General features: G+C 37.9%; 1 protein-coding gene across 6 annotated transcripts in view; it reads left to right on the forward strand.

Moving 5' to 3' along the window:
* Positions 1-371: 371 nt before the first annotated feature.
* Positions 372-27945, forward strand: part of LOC127968377 (voltage-dependent L-type calcium channel subunit alpha-1D-like) — a 98278-nt gene continuing 70704 nt past the window's right edge. For all 6 annotated transcript variants that reach the window (XM_052569548.1, XM_052569550.1, XM_052569549.1 and 3 more), the window contains exons 1-3: positions 372-562; positions 2489-2849; positions 4713-4818. In XM_052569548.1, coding sequence (XP_052425508.1) covers positions 2626-2849; positions 4713-4818 — 330 coding nt within the window. In that variant the 5' untranslated portion in view covers positions 372-562; positions 2489-2625. The remainder of the gene's footprint in view (positions 563-2488; positions 2850-4712; positions 4819-27945) is intronic.

Genomic DNA, 27945 nt, shown 5'->3' on the forward strand with positions numbered 1-27945 from the left:
GAATGTAGCCTATGTAAAACTGACATCTGATGTGTGTATGCTTTCCAGGTCAAACTATCTTTAGACATCTTGCAGACGTAGTAGACTGTTAATATTAATGTTAACATAATGTGAACAGCAACTTTTGTCAACAGCATTTTTTCTACCAATACTGAAGCGATAAATATAACAAACAAGAACAGTAAAATCCGGGAACTGAGTGATAGCAAGTAGCTCAAGTGGTCTTAAGAAACTATCCATTTAAACGAACCGATTCCATAAATGATTCGAATCACAGCGCTCCTCATTAAAGTGTGCTCGGTTTGTGCATGCACAGCCAGAGGGGGAGTTCAGCTCATTTCACCGTTCACCGACGCCGCGTGACGCTTAAATACGGGCAGCGCGCGCCGAACGCGAGGAAGCTCTCGCGCTCTCTCACGCGCAAAATAAAGAATGCATACTGATGACTTTGAATTTACCGTGTCAGATCGGACCTGAGCGTTTTAATCGATGTCGGAGTTTTATCTCTGGATATAAGCCGAATCACCATCCTCTTCAGCTGAAAGGAAAGACCTCATCAAAGGTACGATAGTCACGCAGCGGCCTGGCGCGTGTCGAGTTAAAACGGATCTTTTGAAATGATGGAGTGCACTTGTTTTGAGTCCGAGTCAGAGCTGGAAAGATGCTGATGATGCTGATGCAGAGGCTTTTGCGCTCGTTTGGGTCCTGTTAGACCTTTGATGTTTCCACTGCTTGTCATAATCAGACGTTTTTTTTTAAAGAACTGAACAGTCGGTGACTATAAAGACGCATCACAGCTGTTGCAACTGAGCATCATTGGCATCATCTAAAGAAAGACACGGATTCGGCTGCAGTATACATGCAATATTTCATTCTTGAGCAGAGACGCTACAGTTATTGTCTTAGAGTCACGAGCCTCTGTATCTATACGCATTAAGCATTCATATATGTCATCAAAAATATGCGTTATGGCTCTAAATTCATCATTGCTGTGGGATGTTACAATGACAATATGTGTCATTGTCCTGCAAAATAGTTTAAACGTCAACGTTTAGTATCTATGCAAGCACTATTCGAATGAAATCATTAAGGAGCTATATTTCTTTATCAGTGTGCATCATCCATGACGTTACAGTGATAAATATATCTAATATAAGAGCCAGTATTTGACAAGGATATAGTGCACTATTATGTCCTATATCATAAGTGTGAAGATAAACATTTATTGTATAGCATATCCAATCACAGCAGAGCATAGGCTTGAATTTGTGACATATTTGGATGACATGTCTTTTCACAATCCGATGGCTGACAAATGCTTGAAGGGAAATGTATACAGGCAATATGACCTTTCCATGCATGTCTTCATTTCCTCTGAAGGGCCTAGTGGTTCAAGGACTCGGATGTATTTGAGTGACATTTGTGGATCCCGTGAGCCCAGATGTGTGCTTTTTGCTAGTATTTCAATACAGAGGGTGTTTTTCTTGCCGTTGTTTGCTGATAATGTCTGTTTTTATGTGGGGATGATGGTATAGTGTGATTCTCTGCCACAATGCATCTGTTTGCAGGCTGGTTTTCATTGGGTCACGCTACACACATTGATTTTTCCACAGGCTGTAACTTTTTTTTTTTTGTGGCATTATCCTAATAATAGCAGCATGTTATGCTTTTTCTTTTTGCTGCCCTGGTTTGTTGAGAAATCTTATTTTAAAGTGTTACAAATTAAAGAAAGAGATTAAAGAAAGTGCCTTTAAGTAAAAAATAACGGCTTAAATGTTTGCCTAATGAATGCTTTTTACATTTCCTCGCTTCTCAAAAGCAGAGTCTGTCATTGCTGGGTAAAGCGCTATAGATTATAACCTCTATAAATTGAAACAAATACATTTTTGTGTTCACGTTTGCTCCATCAGCAAAGGAAAATAAAAGCATGCTTTGTGCTTCTATGACTTTCATAAAATGGTAAAAAAATATATCAAAAGATTATGTTGGTCAGAAGAGAGAAATGTGTTAAATTTGCCATCACTCCCTTAGAATTTATATAAGAAACACACACAAAGCAGTGTTAACCACGTAATATAAATGTAAATATAATCATCTTTACAACACTAGAAGGGTCCATCCTCACAAAAAGCTATCATATCTCTTCATAAAAACCTAAATATAGCGCATGAGTCATATAGGCTGCATTTATAGTGTTTTTGACGCGAAAGTAAGTAAATAAGGGCTGAATTTTCATGTTCCTATTAACTATTCCTTTAAATATAGAGGTTCTTTTGGTGCCCACGTCTTTTACATGTTGGATTGCTCACAAACCTTGGTTGAGACACTTGCCTTTTAGACCCAAAGACATACTGTATGCATCTTTTAGTCCTACGCCCACATTGTTGCATAATATAATGTAGCAGGGAAGGAAGTCACTGCACAGCCTCCCACTGTATTCTCTGTGCTTTCTCGTTTTCTCTCTAACTCTCCTCTCTGTCTTTCACAGAGGCAAATTATGCCAGCAGAACCAGAGTCCCTGTCTCTGGTGACGTGCCAGCCTGTTGGTGAGACCCTCCGCTCCAGCGCCCTCTCCCCTGGCAGGCCCATGCTGGTGGATGCCCCGCTCCGGCCCACGCCCGCACCATGAGCGCCAACGGCCCTGCTGCGACTCCTGCCGCACCCCCCGCAGCCTCCGTGCCTGTACCGTCAGTGATACCGGTCGGCTCGCTGGCCCAGAAGAAGCGGCAGCAGTATGCCAAGAGCAAAAAACAGGGCAGTTCGGCCAATACGCGGCCGCAGAGAGCTCTCTTCTGCCTCAACCTCAACAACCCCATCCGCCGGGCCTGTATCAGCCTCGTGGAGTGGAAGTATCCTTTACTGTGTGAACAACATTGGGATTGATTAATATCGAGGCCATTGGGCTGTTAAATGTTCTCATATCCGAGTTTTTTTTTCCCCAAATGACAATTTTGTAACCATTTACTTGCCTTTGTGTTGTTCCAAACCTGTATGACTACTACTTTTACCCCTTTTTTTCACACAAAGGAGGTCAAAGTTGTTTAGACCTCAACTTTCTTTAAAATACTTTGTCTTTTGCAGAAGAAAACTATGCACAACTTAATGGTAAAACAACTATAATTAAGTAATTTATAGGTTGAGTCCGCTGAAAATTGTGAGTGCTTTGGCTTTCAAATCCGAGTTAGTTGTTTGTAAATACACTTTGGAGTTTCTTCTGGCATTATTTCTCTGGAAAACTAAAATATGGTGTGGTTTGCTCGTGGCCTGTGCTGAAAATAGGTGAAGGCGGGATGAAGTACAGTAATTGAGTGAATCATCAAGAGAACAGGTAAACCAATGAAAGTAGTCCATCTTTGCATCTAGAGCAGACATCCTAGCACGTGATCTCTGGTAGAAGCTTGTCCAGTGGTCTTTCTTAGAGAGAGGCTGTGTACCCTGCAGTGAGAAACACCTTAATCTCAAACGCAAGTCAGCATGTGTAGCTGAGCTTTGAAAAGAACATCTGTTCCCCGGCCCTACAGGAAGATAAAGGAGCTATGGCTTCCAGGCTCTAGATTTCTCTTCGAGAGAGGATGTACTGTATAGCACAGAATGTCAAATTTTTTTAAAGCTGCATATTGGTGTTATACAATATAATGTACAGTGAAACAAGCATTGTAAGTGTTAACATTTGTGTAGATATGTTAACCTAGCATCACCAGGCTCGTCTTTCCTCAAGGGAATCATGGGAAAGTCAGAGAGAACTTGACCATCCCTGAATGGTGCATGAAATAACATTTTAGTGTCCTAGCTCATGGCCTAATAAGAGTATTTAGCAGCGTGAAATTAGAGCATTGCACTGGATTAAAAAAAAAAAAAAAACGCATTAAGTGTAATGTGAGACGCAACCCAGAATGTAGCATAAAATGCATCCTTGTCACACAAAATTAGGCATTTTTGTGAAAGCAGATGATGGATTTATATGAATGACTGTCAAATATTTAATGTAGACTGCAGCATTTTCAGGTCCTCTGACTCACAGCAGTTTTATTTACATTTTGTACGTCTCACTAGCAGGAAAGCAGAGCAGATGAGTCAGTGCTGTTGTGATGGACTTTTCACTGTTAAACCGCATGCAAGTAGCTACTCACTGCTATTTACTTACTTCTGACCCTTTTGAGCAATCACAAGCTGAAATATAGCTCGGTTGAATAATAAAGATTTACAGATCAACAGGGTCGGTGTGACCGTCTTGTTTTCTGTCATATTTTAAATATTATTTGCAAATTAAATATCACCAAGGAAATTTAGATACTTAACTTGTAAGCCAAGGTGAAATTTTGTTGAAATTGCGAGAAATAAAAAACAAATCAGCAGTCTTATGCCATAATTGTAATAATACATAGGGCTTATAAAGAACAGAAATTAGTTTTTCAGACCCTTGGAAATTAAATGAAAATGCTAGCAAATTTAACTTGTAAACCTTCACAAGAATGACTGGATATACATATATAGCCTCTGACCCTAGTTATTAATAATGATTAATTTTCTTTCTTACATTGATGCATTTTCATCCAAGGCGACTTACAGCACATACAGGCTATACACTATTTTTTTAACCAGTATGGGTGTTCCTTGGGACTTGAACCCACAATCTTTTGCACAGCTAACATAATGCTCTACCACTGAGCCACAGGGACACTGGTTGTTCTACTCCTTAACTCTCATCTCAGGCCATTTGATGTCTTTATATTAATAGCGATTTTCGCCAACTGCATGGCCTTAGCTGTATACATCCCCTTTCCTGAGGATGATTCCAACTCAATCAACCATGACCTGGTGAGTAAATAACTGCAACCTTTTGACCTTTTAGCATGTTCCAGTCTGACCCCTGCGATGACCTAAAACCCCACACTCACATTAACTGTTGTTTTGCATCTGAAGATGGGTCTCCGGTCAAAGAGCCTCTCCTAAGGGACGGGTATTTCATTGTTTAATGGAGACTAAGCTCCGCCCATTTACATTTTAATGGTGTCATTTTAGAGAATTTCATATTGAATTCTTGTTGCTTAAAGGCCCCCTGTGGTGGAAATCAAGTTTTAAAATTTGTTTACATGTTGGTCTGCTGTTTTTAATATGCTTAAAGACAAACCATGTGCAAATTCATCAGTGAACACCATTGCTGAGTATTTTCTCTTTGAATTCCAGTGTAGCAAAGACATGGTTTGAAATCACTCGTTTCTTATGTCACAAACATGTAACCAATCTTGTTAACCTGTAGGGCAGGTTTTTTCATATCATTAGCAAAGTGTTTACACATATGGATGTTGAGTTTTAGAAGGTGGTTCTCTGAGATGTCCAGCAGGAACATGGTTTGTGTAACATTTGTAACACAGTATTAGCTGTTTGATAATGCAGTCAAGCCAAAAGCTAATGATATAAATTACCATTACGTGTGTGACGTTGTAGAGAGATATACATAAAAATATATTGCAATTCTGATACATTGACCTGTATATATGATCCAGTATAATTCACTATTCCTCCTCTTCTGCCCACTGCTCCGGGTGTGTGTTCACAGTGTGTGTGTGTGTGTGTGTGTGCACATAGGATGGGATAAGTTCATAGCACTAATTCTGAGTATGGGTCACCATACTTGGCTGAATGCATGTCACTCACTCTGATGTAAACAAGCAGGCATGAGAAGCACATGGGGAACACCTGAGAGACCTGCTGAATGAAAGCACATTCACTCTCTGACAGCAGATGGCGCTAAACTGCAGAAAAAAGCAGCCTTCACTTTGGAAACCCCATAAATAAGCAGCTGCAATACTTAATAATAATTTTAAATAGCCATTCAGATTTGTGTATTTGCTGTGATGTTCAACACAGTATCAAATACTTCAGTATTAAGACTTAATAGGCTATTTTAATCTGGACTACAACATGCCATAGATATAGTTTGAAAGTGTTTTGATCATCACACTTTACATCAGGGCTTCATTTTTAACATTAGTTAATTCATTGGTTAACAAACTGCTAATGAAAGATTCATCTGAACATTCATTTATCTTAGGTATTCCAATATTTAATAACACATTGTTAAAATGTAAAGTTGCAACTGTATTATTTAATGAGCTAACAAGAACTAAGACTTGTATTTTTATTTTTTTTTAACAAAGATTAATAACTTCTCTAGCAAATGTAGCTATTGCTCATTCTGAATGTTAATGGTTAACTAATGAGATTGTAAAGTGATACCTATGAGTCTTTACAGTTCTTTTGCACTTTAATCTGTGCAAAACTTTTAACTTTATATATTTTTTGTATTACTTTATTTAAAGGTTATTTGTTGTTTAACCTATTATACTATATTTTTTAAACTCAATTTCAATACTGTGATAATACCTTTTACCGTTATAAAAGCATGAGCAATTAATCGTAACAGGAAAATTTGATACCAGCATATCCCTAGCTGAGATACAACTCTTTGAAAATCTGGAATCTGAGGGTGCAAAAATATCAAAGTACTGAGAAAATCACCTTTAAAGTTGTCCGAATCAATTCTTAGTAATGCGTAATACTACAAAAAAAAAAAAAAAAAAAAACAGTTTTGATATATGTACGGTAGGAAATTTACAAAATATGTTCATGGTATATGATATTTATTTAATATCATAACGATTTTTGGCATAAAATAAAAATGTATACTTTCGACCCATGTAATGTTTTTTGGCCATTGCTAAAAATATAACCCAGTGACATAAGACTTGTTTTGTGGTCCAGGGTCACTTATATCATTTGAAAGCTTAAAATCTCAAAATTCATCCTTGAAAACCGTTGAAATCAGTCATTGCTTTACCGTAGAAATTGTACTTTATAATCTTAGCAAGCTCCTCCCCCTTTTTTATGATGGATTGATGCATTTTATTGGCTTCAAAATCTCAACCCCCTTTTCACTGCCATTATAAAGCTTGGAAGAGCTATTTTAATATAACTCCAGTTGTATTCATCTGAAGGAAGAAAGTAATTTACACCCAGGATGTCTTGAGGGTGAGTAAATCATGGGGTAATTTTCATTTGTGGGTAAACGATCCCTTTAAGGGTATAAAGTGTACATTTAAAGCCATTTTGAGGCATGAAGAAATATTTTTCACTGAGGAAAACACTTTGAATATATAATTTTGATGGGTGTAATATGAGTTTTAATGGATACAATTTGAGAATATACAGTATATTATTAGTTAAGTTATAGCAAATGAGGACTTTATTTGTCAAGAATTTGGATAATAAAGAACAAATATTGTTAGGAAATCAGGCTGGATTTCAGTTGTTTTATAATAATATATATATATATTTTTTTTTTGAGAACAGGCGAATGAAAGACACACAAAGCCACGGCATTGTGATTATAAGTGTATATCCCTGGAAGGACATAGAAGAAAATCTGTCACATTGTAATCTCGATGATCTTTTCTGAGAACAGATGCACGCTCAGCTCAGACGTTTTCTTTTCAAACTTGCTTGGCTTCCTTTCGACGAACTGCTTTGCTTGTACAGCTCAATTGATCTGATTTTGAACTCTTTAGATAAGTGATTTATATTTAGATAAGCGAAGCATTTGGATCGGGTTCGGAGGGGACGGATGTTCTTCTCTGTGTTTTGGACAGAGAGGGTGATTGTAAGTTGAGATAAGACAGCTGTTCGATCTTGTGGCGGAGTGCGGCTCAGCACGAGGGCTTTGTGATTTGTGAATAGCTCTCATGGCTACTGGCACAGTTGAATTTAATCATTTCAGCATCTCAGACAGGAAAGAGAAACGGGAGGCGGAGATGATGCTTCCTGAGTTTTTTCCCCCCTGAAGCATTTTGGGGCTACATTTGAAAAAAGTGTTTTGCATTTTTTTCTGTCAAACTTAGTATTGAAAGTTTCTTTAAATGTTATAGGTAATAGCCTATTTCTGCTGGACTTCGTTTGTAGTCTTGTGAATGCGATCTGTTCAGATTACAGTAAACCTCACAAGCAGGGCATTGTTCTTTTAATGCACACGTGCAACAGCAATACACATCAAACAAACAACCTTGTCGGCTGTTTTCCTCTTGCTTGATTATTTTTTCATGTGCTGGCTGTGCTATCTCATCCATCTGCGCTCCCATGTGTGTGTTAAACAGCAGGAGGTAATCGCACAGCAAAATTTCATCAGAATCCCAGCAGGTATGATAACATAGATCCCAGGCTGTCTCACACGGATGAGCAGAGGTCATGCCGGAGACCCTATAGATACATTAGAGGGTCAGAGATGTTCCAGCAGCCCATATAAAGGTTCGATGAGGTTTTTATATTTTATATATTTTATTAGATGAATCGTTTGTAATGTTGCTCTGTAAAGAATCACCATTGGTTTTGCTCATTCTGAACAAACCCATTACCTTAAGTCATGTAGTTTACAAATTTTGATGATTTTCACCTGGCTGGTGATACAATTGATTGAAAAATATAAGCTGATAAATGGACTTGAGTCATACAGCATATAGACAAAGACACAGAGGGCCAGATTCATGAAAGATTCTACAATTCTTTGCTTTATATCATCTTATCGTTCTTCTCTTTTTCTAGATTTTTCCCCATGGGTAAGATAACTAAGGAATTTATTGGATTGTTTCAAATATGAAGCATTAAAGCATACAGTAACTTTTTTTTTAAGAAAAAAAAAAAAACAACAGTGTCTTTCCGAGTATATTAAAGACTCTGAAAGAAGAATCTTTCAAGAACTACACCTAGGAATGTTCAATCTTTTTGTATTTATTTTTTTTTAAGACAGTTTGGTCACATTTTAGTTTGGGGACCAACTCTCTCCATTAACTATTAACTACAAGTTTTGCTTATTAGTAGCTAGTAAGGTAGTTGTTACATTTAGGTATGGGATAGGATTAAGGGATCTAGCAGAAAATAAAATAAACAGCCAATATGCTAGGAATATGCATGCTAATAAGCAAGTAGTTAATAGTGAGAACTGGTCCTTAAAATAAAGTGTTACTTAATTTTTTTGGTGAATCTGGGCCCAGAATGGAGACTTTATTGTGGGTGTTTTTCTTAGGCCAGTATCTCATTTTATAATGTGGTTTTGAAAGCTGTGATTTCTAATAGAAAGCGAGGAATAGAAATAGATTGGTGCAAGCTAGCAGCACATTCCTTCCTCATATAATACTATACTATTGAATACAGAGACTGTCTATAGCTGGTTTTAGCACCACAGAGAACACCTCACACAGGACTGCATGAGGTTGTGCTGCTTTCAGAGCACGGAGAGCTCAGAAATAGCATCTGTGGCACAGATCAAGCATCATTACTGACTAGAAAGCAGGTTGGTAATTCTCCATTTCTTCAGCTGGGCTTCAGTTTTAGTTGTGGTTATAGATGCAGCTCATGGGAGTTTTGTTTAGATCACAGACTCCAATTAGGGGGTCTGGTTCAGGATCAAACATCTCTTAGATCCAAAAAAAATTAGAATTTTTTTCAAAGCAAAACTTTATTACAGAGCGCACACAGACCCCACTCTGCCTCATGTGAACACAATTCCCAGCAGATAATATCCCACTTTTAATGCATTCTGTAATGTATCGTTAGACTATATGCAACACTCTCATTCAAAAGTCGGTCCGTTTTTTCTTAATTAGTACTTTTATTTAGCAAGAACTCATCATCATGCTAAAAAGTGATCATAAAGATATTAAGAATGTTTCAAACGTTTTCTGTTTGAAATATTTCCTTTTCTTTTGAGCTTTCTGTTCTTCAAAGAACTTTGGAAAAAAGATAAATCATGTTTAGCCAAACATATAATCAATTATATTTTTAATAATTTAGCATCATATCATCATATTAGAAAAATTTCCGAAGGCCATTTGACACTAAAGACTGGAATAATGATGTTGAAAATTCAGCTTTGCATCACAGGAATAAATGACATTTTACAAATTATAATAATATTTCACAGTATTAATGTTTCCACTAGATTTTGAGCACATAAATGCAGCCTTGGTGAGCACAAACATTTGAAAATCTTACTAACCACAAATGTTCACAGTGTCATAAAATGACATTGAATACTGCAGCAGTACAGTATGAGAAATAGGACAGTCCTCCAGTGATTAAGTAGTAACCACCTGTTTAACGCCACGCAGTTATGAATAATGCAATGCCTTTTCTGTGTATATTACAGGACCTTTTTATTTGTGATTCTGCCACTACAGAACAACAGTATTATGAGGTAATGTGTTAAGAGGTGTTATTCTGTGCCTCTTATGCGTGAGCTCCTTGTGTATTAGGTGTCCTATTTCTAAGGGTCTTCATTACCCAAAGGTATCAGCTTTCATTTGGCCTTTCTAGGTGATAAAGGGTTGAGTATTGGAGTATTGAAAGTGAAAACTCTCAAAGGAGTGTTCTGGGTTCAAAAGAAGTCAAGCAACGACAGCGTCTGTGATGCACAATGCACAGACAATGACTTTGACCTTCTCTTACTTTACACTAATGTACTTGGAATGAAAGTCAATAGGATACGATATTCAGGAAGGTTAAAAACAGTGATGTGAAGTTCAAATTAATATTAATTTTTTAAAGGTGGATGAACTGCATATTTGAAGTTGACTAAAACTACTGTGTCACAAAAACAGTTTTATTTATTAACAGTTGGAGTTCTGTTATCAGTAGAATACTGCACTTCTCTCTGCAAATCAGATTTCAAGGCTAGAAATAAGTATTATGTGTGTGTGTGTGTATGTGTGTGTGTGTGTGTGTGTGTGTGTGTGTGTGTGTGCGCATTTTGTGACATATCAGGACACAACTTTGTATATGACATGGGTATGACACAGTTATTACAAGGAGAGGGTGACTTATGAGGACATAACCCATGTCCCCATTTTTAAAATGCTTAGAAATAATACAGAATAATTATACATAGTATTAATTATACATTAATACAGAGTTTTTTTTTTTTTTTTTTTTGAGAAAGTAAAAATGCACAAAGTTTCCTGTGAGGGTTAGGGTTAGGTGTAGGGTTGGTGTAGGGCCATACAATATACAGTTTGTACAGTATAAAAACCATTACACCTATGGTATGTCCACACTTTTCACAAAAACAAACGCGCGTGTGTGTGTGTATACAGTGTATATTTATATATACAGTGGGGCTCGAAAGTTTGGGCACCCCTTGCAGAATCTGTGAAAATATGAGTAATTTTCAAAAAATAAGAGAGATCATACTAAATGCATGTTATATTTTATATAGTACTGTCCTGAGTAAGATATTGTACATAAAAGATATTAACATTTAGTCCACAAGACAAATTTTTTTTTGAAATTATTAAAATAACCCCACTCAAAAGTTTGGGAACCCTTGGTTCTTAATACTGTGTTCTGTTACCTGATGATCCTCGACTGTCTTTCTGTTTTGTGATGGTTGTGCATGAGTCCCTTGTTTGTTCTGAACAGTTAAACTGAGCAGCGTTCTTCAGAAAAATCTTTAAGGTCCTGCAGATTCTTTAGTTTTCCAGCATCTTTGCATATTTGAACCCTTTCCAGCAGTGACTTTATGATTTTGAGATGCATCTTCTCAGACTGAGGACATTTGAGGGACTCAAACACAACTATTAAAAAAGATTCAAACATTCACTGATGCTCCAGAAGGAAACGAGATGCATTAAGAGCTGGGGGGTGAAAACTTTTGAACACAATGAAGATGGCCAAATTTGTCTTATTTTGTTGAAATATAATTTTTTTCTATTTAGTTCTGCCCTTCGTAAGCAACAAAAGATACTTGTATGTTTCCCGGTACACAAATTAAGTACAATTTACCTTGATCTTCAAATTCCAAAAGTTTTCACCCCCCAGCTCTTAATGCATCTCGTTTCCTTCTGGAGCATCAGTGAATGTTTGAATCTTTTTTAATAGTTGTGTTTGAGTCCCTCAAATGTCCTCAGTGTTTTAGAAATTATTAATTTTATGTTTTAGAACACTGAATAGGGCAAATAGTCGAAATAGTTTTCCGACACTCTGTTCTCTTTTTTCCCCCATAGTTTTTCCAGACATGAAAATTACTTAAGTGTAATTCTTTTTTAACTCTGCGGGAACCGGTGAGCTAAAGGAATTCATGTTGTTTTTCACAATCCTCTAAAATTACTACACTGTAAATAGTGTGCAAAGTAGCTAAATTAGTTTATGAATGAAATAAGCACAAATAAAATAGCAGTGTTGCATTTGCCTTTTTTCATGCATTTCCTGGAAATGACTTAAATCAATTTCCATTTTTCTTAATTGCGTAGGAACCCTTACTGTTTTAATTTAGATATTTAAATATCTATTTATTGGATCATGAAAGGTCCCCAAGCTGGTACTCGAACTCATGTTGCTCGAAGCACAACAGCACTACATCTCGAAGCACTGCCTATACAATGAAATCGGCGCCAACTGTTAGAAGATGTTCATACATTATTATGGATTATGGACTCATATTTTGGCCAGAAGGAACAGTAATGCCTTAATTAGTGATTTGTTTCTTACAAACACGGCTTATCTCTTCACGAGATGTTAATTGATGGGCGGGAGTCATGTGGATTATTGTGATGTTTTTATTATTCTGACGGCACCCATTCACTGAAAAGGATCCAATGGTGATTTCTCCTAATCTGTTCAGATGAACAATATTGGATGGCCTGAGGATGAATAAATTACAGCTACTTTTTATTCTAGGGAAATGTTTAATCCTTTAAATGTAATATATTTAGCAACTCTCAAAAATAAAATGTATTTTTATACTGCATAATTTCACTGACAGCATACCTAGCTTATTTAACTTGACGTTTTGAACCCGAAACATTCTTATAAGACTTTTAGTTTCAGTTATTTATGAGTTGCTTCAAAAGACTTACGTGTATATATTAAAATGTCATATACTGGAATGCAGGTAGCCTTCATTACTGCATATTAAAACTTATATATCACTAACTATAAGATTTTTGCTTTAAATAGATCATGCGTCAGTTTGCCAAAAAAGGAACATCTTCAGTCGAGTATATGAAAAGCAGTCAACACATGCTAAAGCCCCAAGCTCTTGGTCCACTAATGACGTACCTGACGGAGTCAAACATTCCCTAGTCAAGTATTCTCTACAATACTTGAGGTTAACGGTTACCCTTCTTTATATACAAAATGCTGCTCAGAAATGTGGCTTGCAGCAGGTATCAGTATAAAAACATAATTTGGTACCTTTAAGGTGCACAAGGTGACACACAGACTCTTTAGACACTCACATTTCTTTATCAGACACAAGCACTGACTCAGAGTCTGGTATAAGGTTATTCCTGACTGTTTCTTGCAGTAGATTGAAGGCTCCAGGCAGCTCCTGCTGTGTGCAAGCATGCCCTTTTCATGGCCAATAATATTCACATTCTCCAAGCTTGCCCATACACACACACACACACACGACATGTTGTACATCACAATGGAAACCTTACATTCGTTTCTCTAATTATTATTACCACACCAGCACGTTACCTCTTGCATTCATATTTGGGGAATTACTATGTGTAAAATAACATGGTACAGTGATTGTAATGAATGGGTGACATGACATTTCAAGCGGTGACCGTGTTGTCCTGCAGTTTGACTGTTTTAAAATTGTCACGATCAGTGTTATAGAAAACACGGGAGAGGGAACCAATTGCAGGTAAGTCATTTATTAAGGCATAATCCAAAGGGGTAAACAGTCCAGGCAAGGTCAAAACCAGAGAATCCAAATAAACATGAAAACAAGACACAAAGACAAGGCAAGGCAAGGCAAGGCAAGAATTGACGGACATGAATAATACTCAGACATTAAACAAGGACTCCGTAACACAGACTAAGACAGACAGGGTATAAATAAACAGAAGGATAATGAGGGAACAGGAGACAGGTGGGGAACAATCAATTACACAACAAGGAGGAAGGTGACCAAATAAGGGAACAGATAGTGATAAGGTGACAGACACCGTGAGAAAGGAGGACATCTAGTGGAACCCCAGGGAACACAACCCAGACACTGTGACAATACCCCCCCTCTACGGAGCGGCTCCCAGACACTCCACGACAAGACACAACACAGAGACCAGGAGGGAGGCAGACAGGTGGAGTCTCAGGGGGAGGGACGGAGGGCCGGAAAAGAAAAACATGGGGAACAGACACCAGAAGTGTAAACACAAAACAGGGAGACCAGGAGGGAGGAGGACCGGAGGAGGTTCAGGGGGAGACGGAGGGCCAGACTTACTGAGGGGAACAGACAGAAACATAACAGAAACCAAGAACACAAAACAGAAGTCCATAAAGGACATCATGTGGCGCCCACCAGGGCGGAGCAGAAGACCACCACAGCCGTGTGGTCAGGGCGGAAGCCCCCCAGGGCAGAGCAGAAGACCACCACAGCCATGTGGTCGAAGCCAGAGCCCTCCAGGGTGGAGCGGAAGACCACCACAACTGTGTGGTCAGGGCGGAAGCCCCCCAGGGTGGAGCAGAAGACCACCACATCCTTGTGGTCGAGGCCGGAGTCCACCAAGGCGGAGCAGAAGACCACCACAACCACGTAGTCAGGACGAGAGCCCCCCAAGGCGGAGCAGACCTCCGTGCGGCCGGACCAACGGGACTACGAAACTCTGGTAATCCCCTGGTGTCTTTACTGGACTCCAGAAGATCTCTGATCTCTGACTCTGCTCGCGAAGATTATTGGTGACTGGCATTTGTTCATGAAAACCATCGGTGACTTGCACTTGTACATGAGGACCATTGGTGACTTGTATTTGCTCATTAAGATCAATGGTGACTCGACTCAGTCCTAGAAGATCCCCAGTGACTTGACTCTGTCCTTGAAGATCACCCGTGACCTGCCTGACTCTGGAGGGTCAGCGGTGACTAGCCCTGACTCTGGAGGGTCAGCCGGAACCTGATTCGACTCCGGAGGGTCAGCTGGAACCTGACTCAACTCCGGAGGGTCAGCCGGAACCTGACTCGAATCCGGAGGGTCAGCCAGAACCTGACTCGACTCTGGAAGGTCAGCCGGAACCTGACTCGACTCCGGCGGGTCTGCCGGAACCTGACTCGACTCCAGAGGGTCATCCGGAACCTGACTCGACTCCGGAGGGTCAGCCCGAACCTGACTCGACTCCGGAGGGTCAGCCCGAACCTGACTCGACTCCGGAGAGTCCACTGGCACCTGACTCGACTCTGGACTGCCTGTGGAGACGTGAGGCACCTCGGCTTCGGGCACTGCCTCTGGAACGGCCTCGGGCACTGCCTCGGTCATGGCATCGGGAGCGGCCTCGGGCACCGCCTCGGTCACGGCATCGGGAGCGGCCTCGGGCACCACCTCGGTTACGGCGTCGGGCACCGACTCGGCCTCCGGAACAGCATCGGGCACCGCCTCAGCCTCCGGAACAGCATCGGGCACCGCCTCGGCCTCCGGAACAGCACTGGGCACCGCCTCGGCCTCCGGAACAGCACTGGGCACCGCCTCGGCCTCCGGAACAGCATCGGGCACCGCCTCGGGGACGCCAGCGGCCTGCTCAGGCACGTCCTCCTGGACGGCAGTGGACCGCTCGGGAACGTCCTCCTGGACGGCAGCGGCCCGCTCGGGAACGTCCTCCGGGCTTTGAGGAACAGTAGACTCCTGGCGGCCATCTTGTGCGGTGGCGCTGGATTGGCAGCCATCTTGTGCTGTAGTGCTGGGCTGGTGACCATCTTGGACTGTGGCGCTGGCTCAGCAGTTGTGACGTGAACAGTCTTGGGAATTTCTAAGATCCTTGACAGTGTGGAAAAGTAATCCAAGAACGTGTTAGCGGCCATCTTGGGCGTTGGCACTGAGCTGGCGGCCATCTTTCCCCGTGGCACTGGACTGATGATCGCCTTGTGTTGTGGTGCTGTGTTGGCGTCCATCCTGCCTCGTGGCGCTAGACTAGTGGCCACCATGGGCAGTGGCGCCACCGTGGCGGACATGCGCTTCCTCTCTCCTCTCCGTCCGCCATGGTGAGACCATGGCTCTAATCCATCCCACACGAGCCCCGGGTCGAAGGGCGACCCTGGTTGAGAGCGGTTCTGAGTGTCCTCTCGACCACTCCCTCCTCGGCGACCTCCTCTGGTTTCCTGGAAAACCACCAGGCGAGTTCCTTCAAATCCATTCCTCTCCCGCACTGTGGCTGGGGAGGAGACATAAGCCGACATACCGCTGGTTCTTGCAGTGACGGAGTCCTTCTGTCACAATCAGTGTTATAGAAAACACGGGAGAGGGAACCAATTGCAGGTAAGTCATTTATTAAGGGATAATCCAAAGAGGTAAACAGTCCAGGCAAGGTCAAAACCAGAGAATCCAAATAAACATGAAAGCAAGGCAAGGCAAGGCAAGGCAAGACTTGCAGACTTGAATAATACTCAGACATTAAACAAGGACTCCGTAACACAGACTAAGACAGACAGGGTATAAATAAACAGAAGGATAATGAGGGAACAGGAGACAGGTGGGGAACAATCAATTACACAACAAGGAGGAAGGTGACCAAATAAGGGAACAGGAAGTGATAAGGTGACAGACACCGTGAGAAAGGAGGACATCTAGTGGAACCCCAGGGAACACAACCCAGACACTGTGACAAAAATGCACTTTTCTAATTCGTACATAAGTATGCATGCTGTTTTTTTTTATTTCATATTGACTACATGTAGACAATTATAAATGTGTTTGTCACACCACAGGCTGTTTTAGTGAACTGCAAAAAAGCCAGGTGGGAAAAAAGGGATGTTTGTCTTTTTACAGCACTTAAATTTATACAACTATAAAAACATTGGAACATTTTAACTTAACAATTTCCATTTTCATAATTTATGTAATAATTTATGTTTATTTCATAATAGTCGTGAAATTAATTTAATTTAATTTTTTATTTTATTTTTTTATTATTATTATTTTGTTTTTATTTCCACTGAATTTCATGGGAAGTTGCATATTTTATTCATATACCTTTTTTCCCCTAACCATCTAACTTTTTTAACCAACACTCTTTCCGTGCCCCATTTATGTCTAATATTTAAACTCAATTAATTTTAAATAAGTTTTACAACTGAATAAATATAATGAATAAACTGGCTTATAATATAATTTTATTTAATGTGTAAGATATTGTTAATATAAAACTAAAAGCAGAAGATTTTTATTTCACACAATTATTATTCCAAAAAATTGTTTTTGTACCATACCCATTAATTTTTGTTTTTGTTTTATCCTGAATTTTCAAAAAGCATTAATTTGGTATTTTTTGATAACAAATTAGTCCCTTTATAAATCTTGTTTCCATGAGCTTGTCCATAATGTAGATTTTTCAGCTTTACACCATCGTTTCAACTCCGTTGTCAGGTTTAACCTATATTAGAGTTACAATGAGATAAGCCAAGCTTAAAATAGAGAAAAACTGATGCAGACTGATGCAATCAGTGCCAAGCACAAAACTGCACCATAAGAAGTATGGGGAAAAGACTGATCCATAAACCTGTTTAGAAGTAGAAGCCGCTGATTTCTCTGAGGGGAAAGAGATGTGTGTGTGTTTGTTTGTGTGTGTGTGTTTGTGTGTCTGGCTGTGTCTCCGGACCCCAGCAGTGATGAAGGCTGAAGTGTATGTTTAATCACTTAGCTAACTGCTTATTTTCACCAGATGCGCTGACTTCCCAGTGCTCTTTATCTTAACATATGGGTTTGACGGCTTTGGAAAGCCACTGTCCGTTCGTGTGTATATGCATGTGTTATATTGATGGGAATGTTTGATTTTGTGCGCCACACTGTGTATTTCATTATACTTCGTTTTATGTATTTCAATTAGTGTGATTCTGTGTAATGGTGTGTATGAGAGGAGAGAGAGAGAGTCGTGGATTTTGAACAACTTTACATGCTCTCAGTTCATTTACTAACATTTCAAATTGTATCTTTAATACTGTCAGGTATAGTTACAGCCATTCCATTTCTGAAGCCACATTTTCCACATTTACCATTAAGTCATTTTAGATAAAAGCATCAGTTAAATGAATAAATGAAAATGTCATACTCTAATGTAGAGACAGCATGAAATGCCAGTAGCATTCATAATCTTAAACATTTCTGAGCAAGTAATTTTAGTGAGGAAAAACTATTACCTGGGAATTGATGTTATCTACTGTCTACTGTATAGATCCATACCAATATGGTTTTTTGAGGGCCGATGCTGATACCGTATTAGAGGAGTAAACAAATACAGATACAGATATATCGGCTGATATTCTTCATGTGTAGGCTATATTATAGTACAGAATAGTTAGAATATATTTAGAAAATATTTACATGTATTAACATGCTTGTATTTATATTTGTTTAATTTATATTATATATAAATATATGTAATATATTTAATATACAAAATATAACATTCTTTAATACATGCATGTGTATGTATTTAAATACACATAATAAATATACACAACACGCACATATATTATGTAAACAAAAACTTTTATTTTGGATGCAATTAATTGCAATGAATCATTTGATTATGTAGATACATTAGATTTGTGTTTTCAGAAATGTTATGATAATCAGTGGTTTACCAAATGATGGAATAAAACATTAACATTTTAATTAAGCTTTTAAAATGCAATCAAATTACAATTTGACAATATTCTTGTATTATTATTTTTAGCAATTGCTGCACAACAGATTTACTATTAAAATTAAAAAATTCCTGGTTTTTCCACTTTTCATTGTATAGAAAAGAGCTGCTTAGTTATCTTCAAAGAATGACAGAGTTACAGTATATGGATTTGACCTGAGGATGTTTAAATAATGACAATTTTTTTTTTCTTCGGCTGAGCCATCCCTTTAACGCTCTATTTTAAATGTTTCTGCTTTTGATAGTCCCCTCTGTTCAATCAGAGGCCAATTTTTTACGAGAAATTCCTTTGCTCCAGAGGTCATTGAGATAGATGAATATCTGAATTGAATCCGAGATGGAGTGTTGAATTGCAGTATGAGACAGATTAAGTTTTTAGGGAGATCTTTGGTGCAGGAGATTTATCTTCTTGTTAGTATTCAGTAGGGGTGTAACGGTTCACAAAATTCACGGTTCGGTTCGATACGATACACTGATGTCACGGTTCGGTTCGGTTCGATACGTTTTAGATACAGCAAAATGTAAAAACATCTCAACTTTTCAGAATGCCGCAAGCGCACCGCGGGTCATGTGACAAGAACCAACCAATCAGCTTCATCCTTTCCCGTAACAACGTTGAGAGCTCAGCCAAGATGAAGGAACAGCTGATCATAGTTGTATATGGATTGCAATTTTGAAATAAATTCAGTAGCAGAGCTACTGCAAGCGATTTTTAGAGCTGCAAATCCATTTATCCTTCGCTGAAATTTCCGCGTCTCATGGAGAGAGCACGTCATTGTTGCTTAGCAAAGACAGACGCCTCAGGAGAAAGACGCGCTTAGCGTTTTCCATGCGTTTTTAGGCACGATATGTGAACGGCCCCTAAGGCGCTCGCTCACTCAGCACGCGCTGAAGGCTCGTTGCAAAATGTCTAATGCATTTAACAGACCAGAAATATAAGATCCTAAAATAACCAACAGGTCTGGTGTTTGGGTTGGATTCCCTGTAAGCTATAGTGTCTAAATGCTGCAGGGATAGTTTGCTGCGTGCATGTTTCTCCTTTTTTTCGTCTTTTCCCAGATAGTACTGACGCATATATCCCAGATATTCCCGCTGGTTTTTTTTTTTTTTTTTTTGTAATCCCGCTGGTGTACCCTGTCATGTTGCAGATGCGACATACCGTTGTTTATTTATCCACCACTCTCTTGCCATCACCATTATAGCTTAAAGGGAATCCAAAGTGCACCCAAACACCAGACCTGTTGGTTATTGGAGGATCTTCTCATTTCTAGTCTGTTAAACGCATTGGCTATTTTGCAACGAGCCTTCAGCGTGTACTGAGTGAGCGAGCGCCTGCTGAGTAGCCTAACATAAACATATAAGATGGTGTTTTTTTCTTCTTCGGGAGTGTCAGGGGCGTTGCCTGTTACGTTGTTTGGGTTATTGGGCTACCTTGTTGAACGCATATCATTATATTTCTTTCTCTCTCTTTTTTTTTTTTTTTCAAATATAATTAATTACTCCAACGAACCGTTCGGTATACATAATGCGTACCGCGTACCGAACCGAAAGCGTCGTACCGAACGGTTCAATACGAATACGCGTATCGTTACACCCCTAGTATTCAGTCATTTTTTGCATGTGCCTGCTCTTCGCTGCCGCCCCCTCACACTGCCCCTTAGTGGTTAGGGGTGGAACAGCACTCCAAAGACCGCCAGATTCTGAGCGTCGCTGCATCATATGAAAGGATGCGGTTTGTTGCTGGGTAACTGAGCATGGCTGAGAGAAAGAGAAAGAGGAGGTAAAATAGATGCTGCATTCAGCTGCCTGTCTTCATGCATTCAGAGTTTATCACTGCAAGGTCATTGGAAATACTGTCATATTTCTATAGCGTGTTTGTGATCAGGATCTTTTCTCTTTGTGTTCCTTTCTTTCTGGAGAAAAGTACTTCCTGTGCTGGTATGCAGTTGTTTGTCACTCTTGTTCAAAAAGCCCACACACACAAACACACCGTAGGAGGTAGAGGGGCAACTCTTTGAAGTGGTCTCCACTCCCTCCAGCTTTCCTGGTGTGTACTGAACGGTATATACAGACAAGAGAGAAATAAAGATAGAAGTAGAGGAGGTAGAGAGATGCATTTTTCTGGTCTCTCAGAAAGTTTCAGCTGTGTCGCAACACTTCTACTGCTTTGAAACCTTAACATCCCTAGTCAAATGACATCAAGACCTTGTATGTAAATGTATGTATTAAAACTAGGCACTCTCAGTGCTCTTAACACTTTAACTTTATTTAGATTCATTCTATTTATTATAATAAATAAATTATTGAATAAAAGATGGTATATTTATATAATATATTTTTTTTTCAGTTGCACACACAATAATGGTGGCCAAAAGTGCACAATATTTTGTTCAGTTTGTTTAATTTGACATTCATATCATGAAAAACGTGTTATATTGGGGGGGGAGGGGGTTACTTTTTAACTGCTTTTTAACTGTTATTAACTGCTTAAATAACTGAATAAGAATAAGCTGTCATTCTCATGCACATTCCTTAATACAAATGTATCTGCTTCAAACTAAATTTATAAAATGTATTGCTGTGGACTGTAGGTCATTGATAAGCTTCTGTTCAGTGGAATCAATAAGCAATCAATATATTGATTTCAAAAAAAAAAAAAAAAAAAAAAAAAAACCTCTATCTAAAGTTGTTATAGGGGTGAGTGATATAACCAAAATCTTATATGACGTTATGAGTTGTTTTATTTCATGGTAACATTATATCACAATATAGTTATTTTTGCTTTAAATAATGTCTTTATGATATAATTTTTTTTGATACCATAGAAATTCTTGTCAATTACCTGTTACCAATATCACAAAAAACTAATACTAGCCAAAAAAAAAAAAAAAAAAAAAAAGCTCAGTGTAGACAAGAAAACAAATTATACAGTAGAACAAATAAAATAAGAAATTGTACAAGTAATGGAATGAATAAAAACACTGCATATTCTTCACTGTGTAAATTATATATATATTTCCTCTTATTAAAGTTACAAATATGATGTAGTCAAGATCAAATAAAGATTTTCTCTCTTTTGTTGGTTGATTTACAATAATGACAGACGGCAGGAATATTAGACTGCTGTCACTTTAAGAGCTGCCTGGATCCAACATACTGTTGCACATCTGTTTTTTTTTCCACAGCTGTTTGCTTTCACTTGCAAAGATGGCCCTTTTGACACATAAAAACTGAGTTCTTTTTCACTGCTGATTGTGTTTCAACAGCTTAAAATAACTTGTTTTTAAACTGCAATGCTAATAATAATGTAATGTCATGAGAGCATGTAACCACAATGACAAATTTCTACCAGTTAATCATGTCTACCAGTATATTGCCCCCCCCCCCCCGATATTGTTATTTGCAATTATTCTGAATAATTAATTAAAGACATAACAGGTAGTTAGTATGAAATATTAAAATGTCTAATCCATTCAAAGCCCTAATTTAAACTAAATTTGGTATACTTGGTTTGCTCATAATTTGTGCTAAGGTTGATTTCTCAAAACATCTTATTTTGTGTTTCATGGAAGGAACAAATTCATGTTTGTAAGGAGGTTAAGTTTATTTTTGTGTTAAAGGAATAGTTTATCTATAAAATTAACATTTAATTACTCTCAGGCCATCTAAGAGCTAGATGCGTTTATTTCTATGTAGGAATAATTGTAGCAAAGAAATGTAGCATTAGATCTCTTGCACATCAATGGATCTTCTGAAGTGAATGGGTGCCGTCAGAATCCAAACAGCTGATAAAATAAATTCAGTAATCCACAAGTAATTCACACAACTCCAGTCCATCAATTAACGTCTTGTGAAGCAAAAAGCTGTGAGAAACAAATCCATCATTAAGGCATTTTAATTTGAAACCAAATCACTGTATGGCTGTTATGAATTAAGAACCATTTTAGATTTTATTTTACTCTCAACAAATATCCAGACAGAAAATATACCACAACACTAACCAAACAATTAAAACAGACTTCATTAACATAAAAGGGATGTTGAGCTTTTGATGTTGAAGGTGAAATTTGCATGTGTGGAACACTAGGGCATGTGTTTGCGAGATGTTTTTGTTTTAGTAAACTAGCTAATGATGGTTTGTGTGTGTATGAGAGAGAGGGAGTATGTACAGTTAGTCTTTAGAGCATAAATAAGCAGAGATGAGTCAGAGATATTTATGGATTTCCCCACGGGCCTCTGTTTTCCTCTCTCTCTCTCTTTCTCTGTATTCTCACACTCTGCTGATGGATGAATAAAGTAGAGGGGTAATGGATTGGGAATACTGTATCACAATGCCCTCAACCGCATATCGCTTAATGCAGCTCTTCTGCTCCTGTTTGTTTATTTGATATTTAAATTAGTTTCAGTGTTGTTTATTTGCACAATATGACAAGTTAAAGGCTGTTTTGTCGTTTTAAGTGGCCATATTTAAAATATGAAATTTAATCAGTGTTTCCTTGCTCTTTGACTGAATCTCAAAGAAAAATGCCAAGGTCATGTTTTGCCTTAAAGTCGAAAGGAAATATATATATTTTTTTTGCATATTGGAAATAAAGAAAATTTTTAGCACCATTGCAACATTTTCCTCCAAAAGTTCATTAATATGAGGCATCTTAAACATTTTATGTAAAAAAGTTGCATCGTAAACCTTGTATAAAGTAAAGTATATATATATATATGTGTATATATACAGTAAATAGAACAGGTGTTTCACGTGTAAGTACCGTTTTTTCCGAACTATAAGTCACACTTTTTTTCATAGTTTGGCTGGTTCTGAGACTTATAGTCAGGTGCGACTTATTTATCAAAATTAATTTGACATGAACTGAGAGAAATGAATCAAGAGAAAACATTACCGTCTTATAGTCCAGTGCGACTCATATATGTTTTTTTCCTCATCATGACGTATTTTTGGACTGATGCGACTTATACTCAGGTGCGACTTATAGTCCGAAAAATACGGTGTATATATATATAATATATATACATCTATTTACTTACACTTGAAACGCCTGTTCTCTATCAGATGCTCCTTTTAAAGGAGGCTTCTGCTAGAGTCAGAGCAGGGCTTTGGTTTTGGACAGGTGGTTATGTGGCTTGTTTTGATTTACATTTGCCTTTACACTTCAACACCGCAATACACTGCATCTCCCTGCATCCATGCATCTTACATTACACATTACTGATGTTTTCCAATACATAGTTGTTTTCTTTATTGTTTTCTTTACTTTCTTCATGTGACTCTAATTCTTAAATAAAATTATATTTTGAATCAACAATTTGGTTTGCGTTTGTCCTCTGTTTGTTGCTTCCTTTAAGTCATGGATTGTAACAGCTTGGGGGCTCGTCCGGGAAAACTTGAAATGAGTGAAAAACCTGTACTTCGCTCGTCCATGCAGTTAGAAAATATATCTTCCCTCATCAAATTTAATTAGAGAGCTACTAATTACAACTTTAGTTTTTCAACTCGACCTTACCTTGTTCAGAACTGTGTTTTGATTTCTCATGTAAACTTTTCTGTTAAAGCAGTAGTTCTTTTTGTTGTTCAAATTAACAGACTACTTCATTTTTGAAATGCCTTTTTCAAAGAAGTTTGTCCTTAAGATTACTTTAATATTCTCTTTGAGCCTCTTATAGTAAATTACAATTTCATATCGATCTCCAATCTTTAATAATTGTTCCGTTGTACATTTTGTAAATTATCAAAAACAATCTATATCAGCCATGAAAAACAATTGCCAGAAATTAGGGTGTGCTCACACTAGGCAATCTTAACCCCTACGTGATACGTGGTGCATGATTGCATGAATATTTCTGAGCGGCAAAAGCGATAGATGTGTAAAGCAATTTATTGTGAGATGACCGTGTTAGCACGTCCCACACGACTCAAAATATTAAACCACAAAGTAAACAAAAGAATGCTCTTCACTGTACTGAGCAAGCTGTGTTCACATTCTGTTGTAAACTTACTATTACCCATTTATGAAGTCGTGATTTATGAGCTCATTGCATTCTTTTCTGTTAAAAATAAGAGTGGACAGTGGTTTGTGAATGGTGATGTTTAGCCTAAATAATTTGATTGGGAGCATCCCCTACTGTGACCCATGATTTGTCTGTATGTGTATTCAGAGCCAGTGAGCAACGGACTTTCATAATAATAAAAACTGCGTTAACGTGTGATAAAATAATTATACAGTAGCATACAGTAGGTTTACTTAATGTGTACATTTATTTAACATATTTTGTTGGTTAACATTAATGACACGGATAGGTACTTAGTTAATGCTGTCCCTTTTAGACGGAAGGCATGCATGTAATACTGACATTTTTTTACATAGCTGATTACTTCACTTAATCCAGAACCGATTGTATTTACGTTAAGATACTCTACATGATCTACATGCATTTGAACTGCTGTGTGTGTATTTGATCACTGAGAACTGATTGCGTGCTGTATATGAGAACTGAAGAAGTGGAGCATGCGCAAGAGAGAGAGCACTTCTATCAGTGCGATTCCACCTATACTTTAAGTTTATTGACAACAAATTGTGACTCCTGGGAAAAACGGGGTGTCGGTTCACCTTATCCCTACCTCTTCAAGAAGCCATTGTTTAAGATTACTAGGTCATGTTTGGGTAGTCGATCCATCCACTGCGGCTGCCATACTGAAACTATATGCAAATACCCCTTATCCGATTGCAATCCAATGACAGGGCATACTTTGAAGATTGTTGTTAACGAAGATGCAGCATAAATTTTGTCATAGTTTTTATCATTATATATTAGTATATAGTATGTTAGTATATTAGCTCATCAACATCCCGTTTTAGTCACAGAAAAAAAAATGTTTTAGGATGAATAATTTTCATCCTCTTCTTCGTTGATAAAAAATCAACACTGACATGAAGTAAGTAAACAAAAGCAATAAAAAACAACAGCTATGTATTAGCAAAGTGCATTTGTTTGTGTCTGTCATTTGTTTTTTCTGTGTCATTTGTTTTTGATGGCCTCTTTGACAATCTGTATATGTATATATTTCATTTTCAGTGCTGCAACTTCTTCTCTCCGCTGCTGTCACTCATATAACTCTCTCTCTCTCTATCTCTGTAGTAGCAGGATCAGTGAGCCCGGGTTACTCTTTTCCCGCAGTAATAAAAGGCTCTTTCTCTGATACACGGCTAAGTGCTTCATTCAGTCGTCAGTAAAATGTTGGCAAAACGAGGCCCACAGCGTTTAAAAGCTTCCCAAATGTCCTTACACTTAAACGCACACATGCCAACTAACCTCTTTCATTGTGCAACCTTTGCACAGCTGTCACACACATATAAAGCAGAAAGCTTGAGTCTCTGTGTGTGTTTTTAAAGAGATGCTATTTGACAAGTTAAATAGCTGTGTCTAACACCATCAATGCACAGAAAACAACCCACTAGCCACTGCCACGACTGAACCGCATGCTTTAATGCTTCAAAAACACTACACTTTCAGTTTTAGTAACATACTTTAGCACTATTGTTAAGGTGTTGTGGAGTAACTAAGAGGCAAATCACATGGAATGATATTTTCCCTCATAACACATATTCCATGACAATTTCAGTTGTCACTGATCTGTTTATGCTCGTACAGTTTCTAAGACACAGGCTTAAAGGGACACTGAGTAGGAATTACTCCCATCTAGTGGTGAAATTGTATTTTGCATTCAAACTAATTTTGCTCTCCAGCGCCTCGCTTTTTCAAATGCGCGTTGCATCTACGGTAGGCGATATGTACCAAAAAGCTTTGACAGGATGTATTCTAATAGCACTTCGTCGAGTTTTCCTTCAGGTGAACAGGTGTGTTATTTCAAACAAACTGCAACATGACAACTAACAAACGAATGTTACAGTATGAATTACTGACTGTGGAAAACATGAAATATTGTAATTAGTAGTTATGTCTATTTATTCGTTATATTTTCTGAATTATATGCATTGTTAGATATAAAAAAAATATTATAATATAGACTGTAACACTGACTTACCTGTCGAGAAGAAAACTGGCCACTTCAGCGTCTCTTTTGAAATCTTTATCAAGCATTAGCTCTTTCCACATAGAAAAAGCTTCCCCGACATTAACTCTTGTTTTCTGTAATCTACGGTCACGTTTCCTTTTACGTTCTATTTTTGACTGTTTTGGCGACGATGTTTTCTTCTCCTGTGGCGCGGCATATGTATGGTCCATAATAAGAATGCATTCCAGACTTGTAAACTTGCCGGTGCAGTTTCAAGCGCCTCTCACTGCTCTGCACCTGCGTTTCTGGCTCTGACCGAAAACGCGCTGTGGAAACGCGTTGGCTTAGTACTTTTTGTCCCTCTCTGCTATTATAGTTTTGCAAGATGGCGGAACTACATGGAAGCCTCCGTCAACCTACCCGTCCCATGTATATAAAGATAATAAATTCTTCATTTACAAGGATTAGTTTAAACATTGGCATAGGTATTTGTACACCATTGAGGGCATATTTATGAATAAAAATATAGATTTTAGATAATAAAATACCTAAAAAGTTACTTATTGTCCCTTTAAAAGGGTGATTATATATTGGATAATTTATATTATGTTTCTGGATGTGCTATGGAGATTCTAGGTTATGAAGTTTTTAGCATCAGAAAAAGTTAATTTTAGCACAAAAAATAAATAATTATATATATCATATATTATATATTTATAATATATAATCTTTATATTATGTGATGAACACTTTTTTTATTATCAGTAAATTGTGCGCATGATTTAGCAAATCGAGGGTACAAATTCGTAAATCATGAGCACGTTTTAAGACATCGAGAAAATGAATTTGTAAATCGTACGCACAATTTATTTATTTTTTCTTGAATGTCATGTGCGGGGCTCCATAGTATTTTATTATTGAGTAATGGTGAGATAATTGTGACAGTATTTCACAGTTCAGATTTTTTTTTCTCAGATTTTATATCTCACTTTTTTATTGTAAGTTTTTATTCACATATGGCTATTCTATCTTATGTTTCCACCATGTAAACCCACCCCTCCAAAAAACTGAATAGTGACTTTTTATCTCACATTTTCAGATTTGATAAATTGTATAAAATTTGCAAGAAATCAACTCTTATTTATTAATTTATTAATCCTTTATATATCACAATTCAGAGTTTTTCCCTGCCATTTAATAATTAATAATTTATTCATAACTCATAATATTAAT

This window comes from Carassius gibelio, chromosome B11, assembly GCF_023724105.1.
Source record: "Carassius gibelio isolate Cgi1373 ecotype wild population from Czech Republic chromosome B11, carGib1.2-hapl.c, whole genome shotgun sequence".
Classification (NCBI taxonomy): Eukaryota; Metazoa; Chordata; class Actinopteri; order Cypriniformes; family Cyprinidae; genus Carassius; species Carassius gibelio.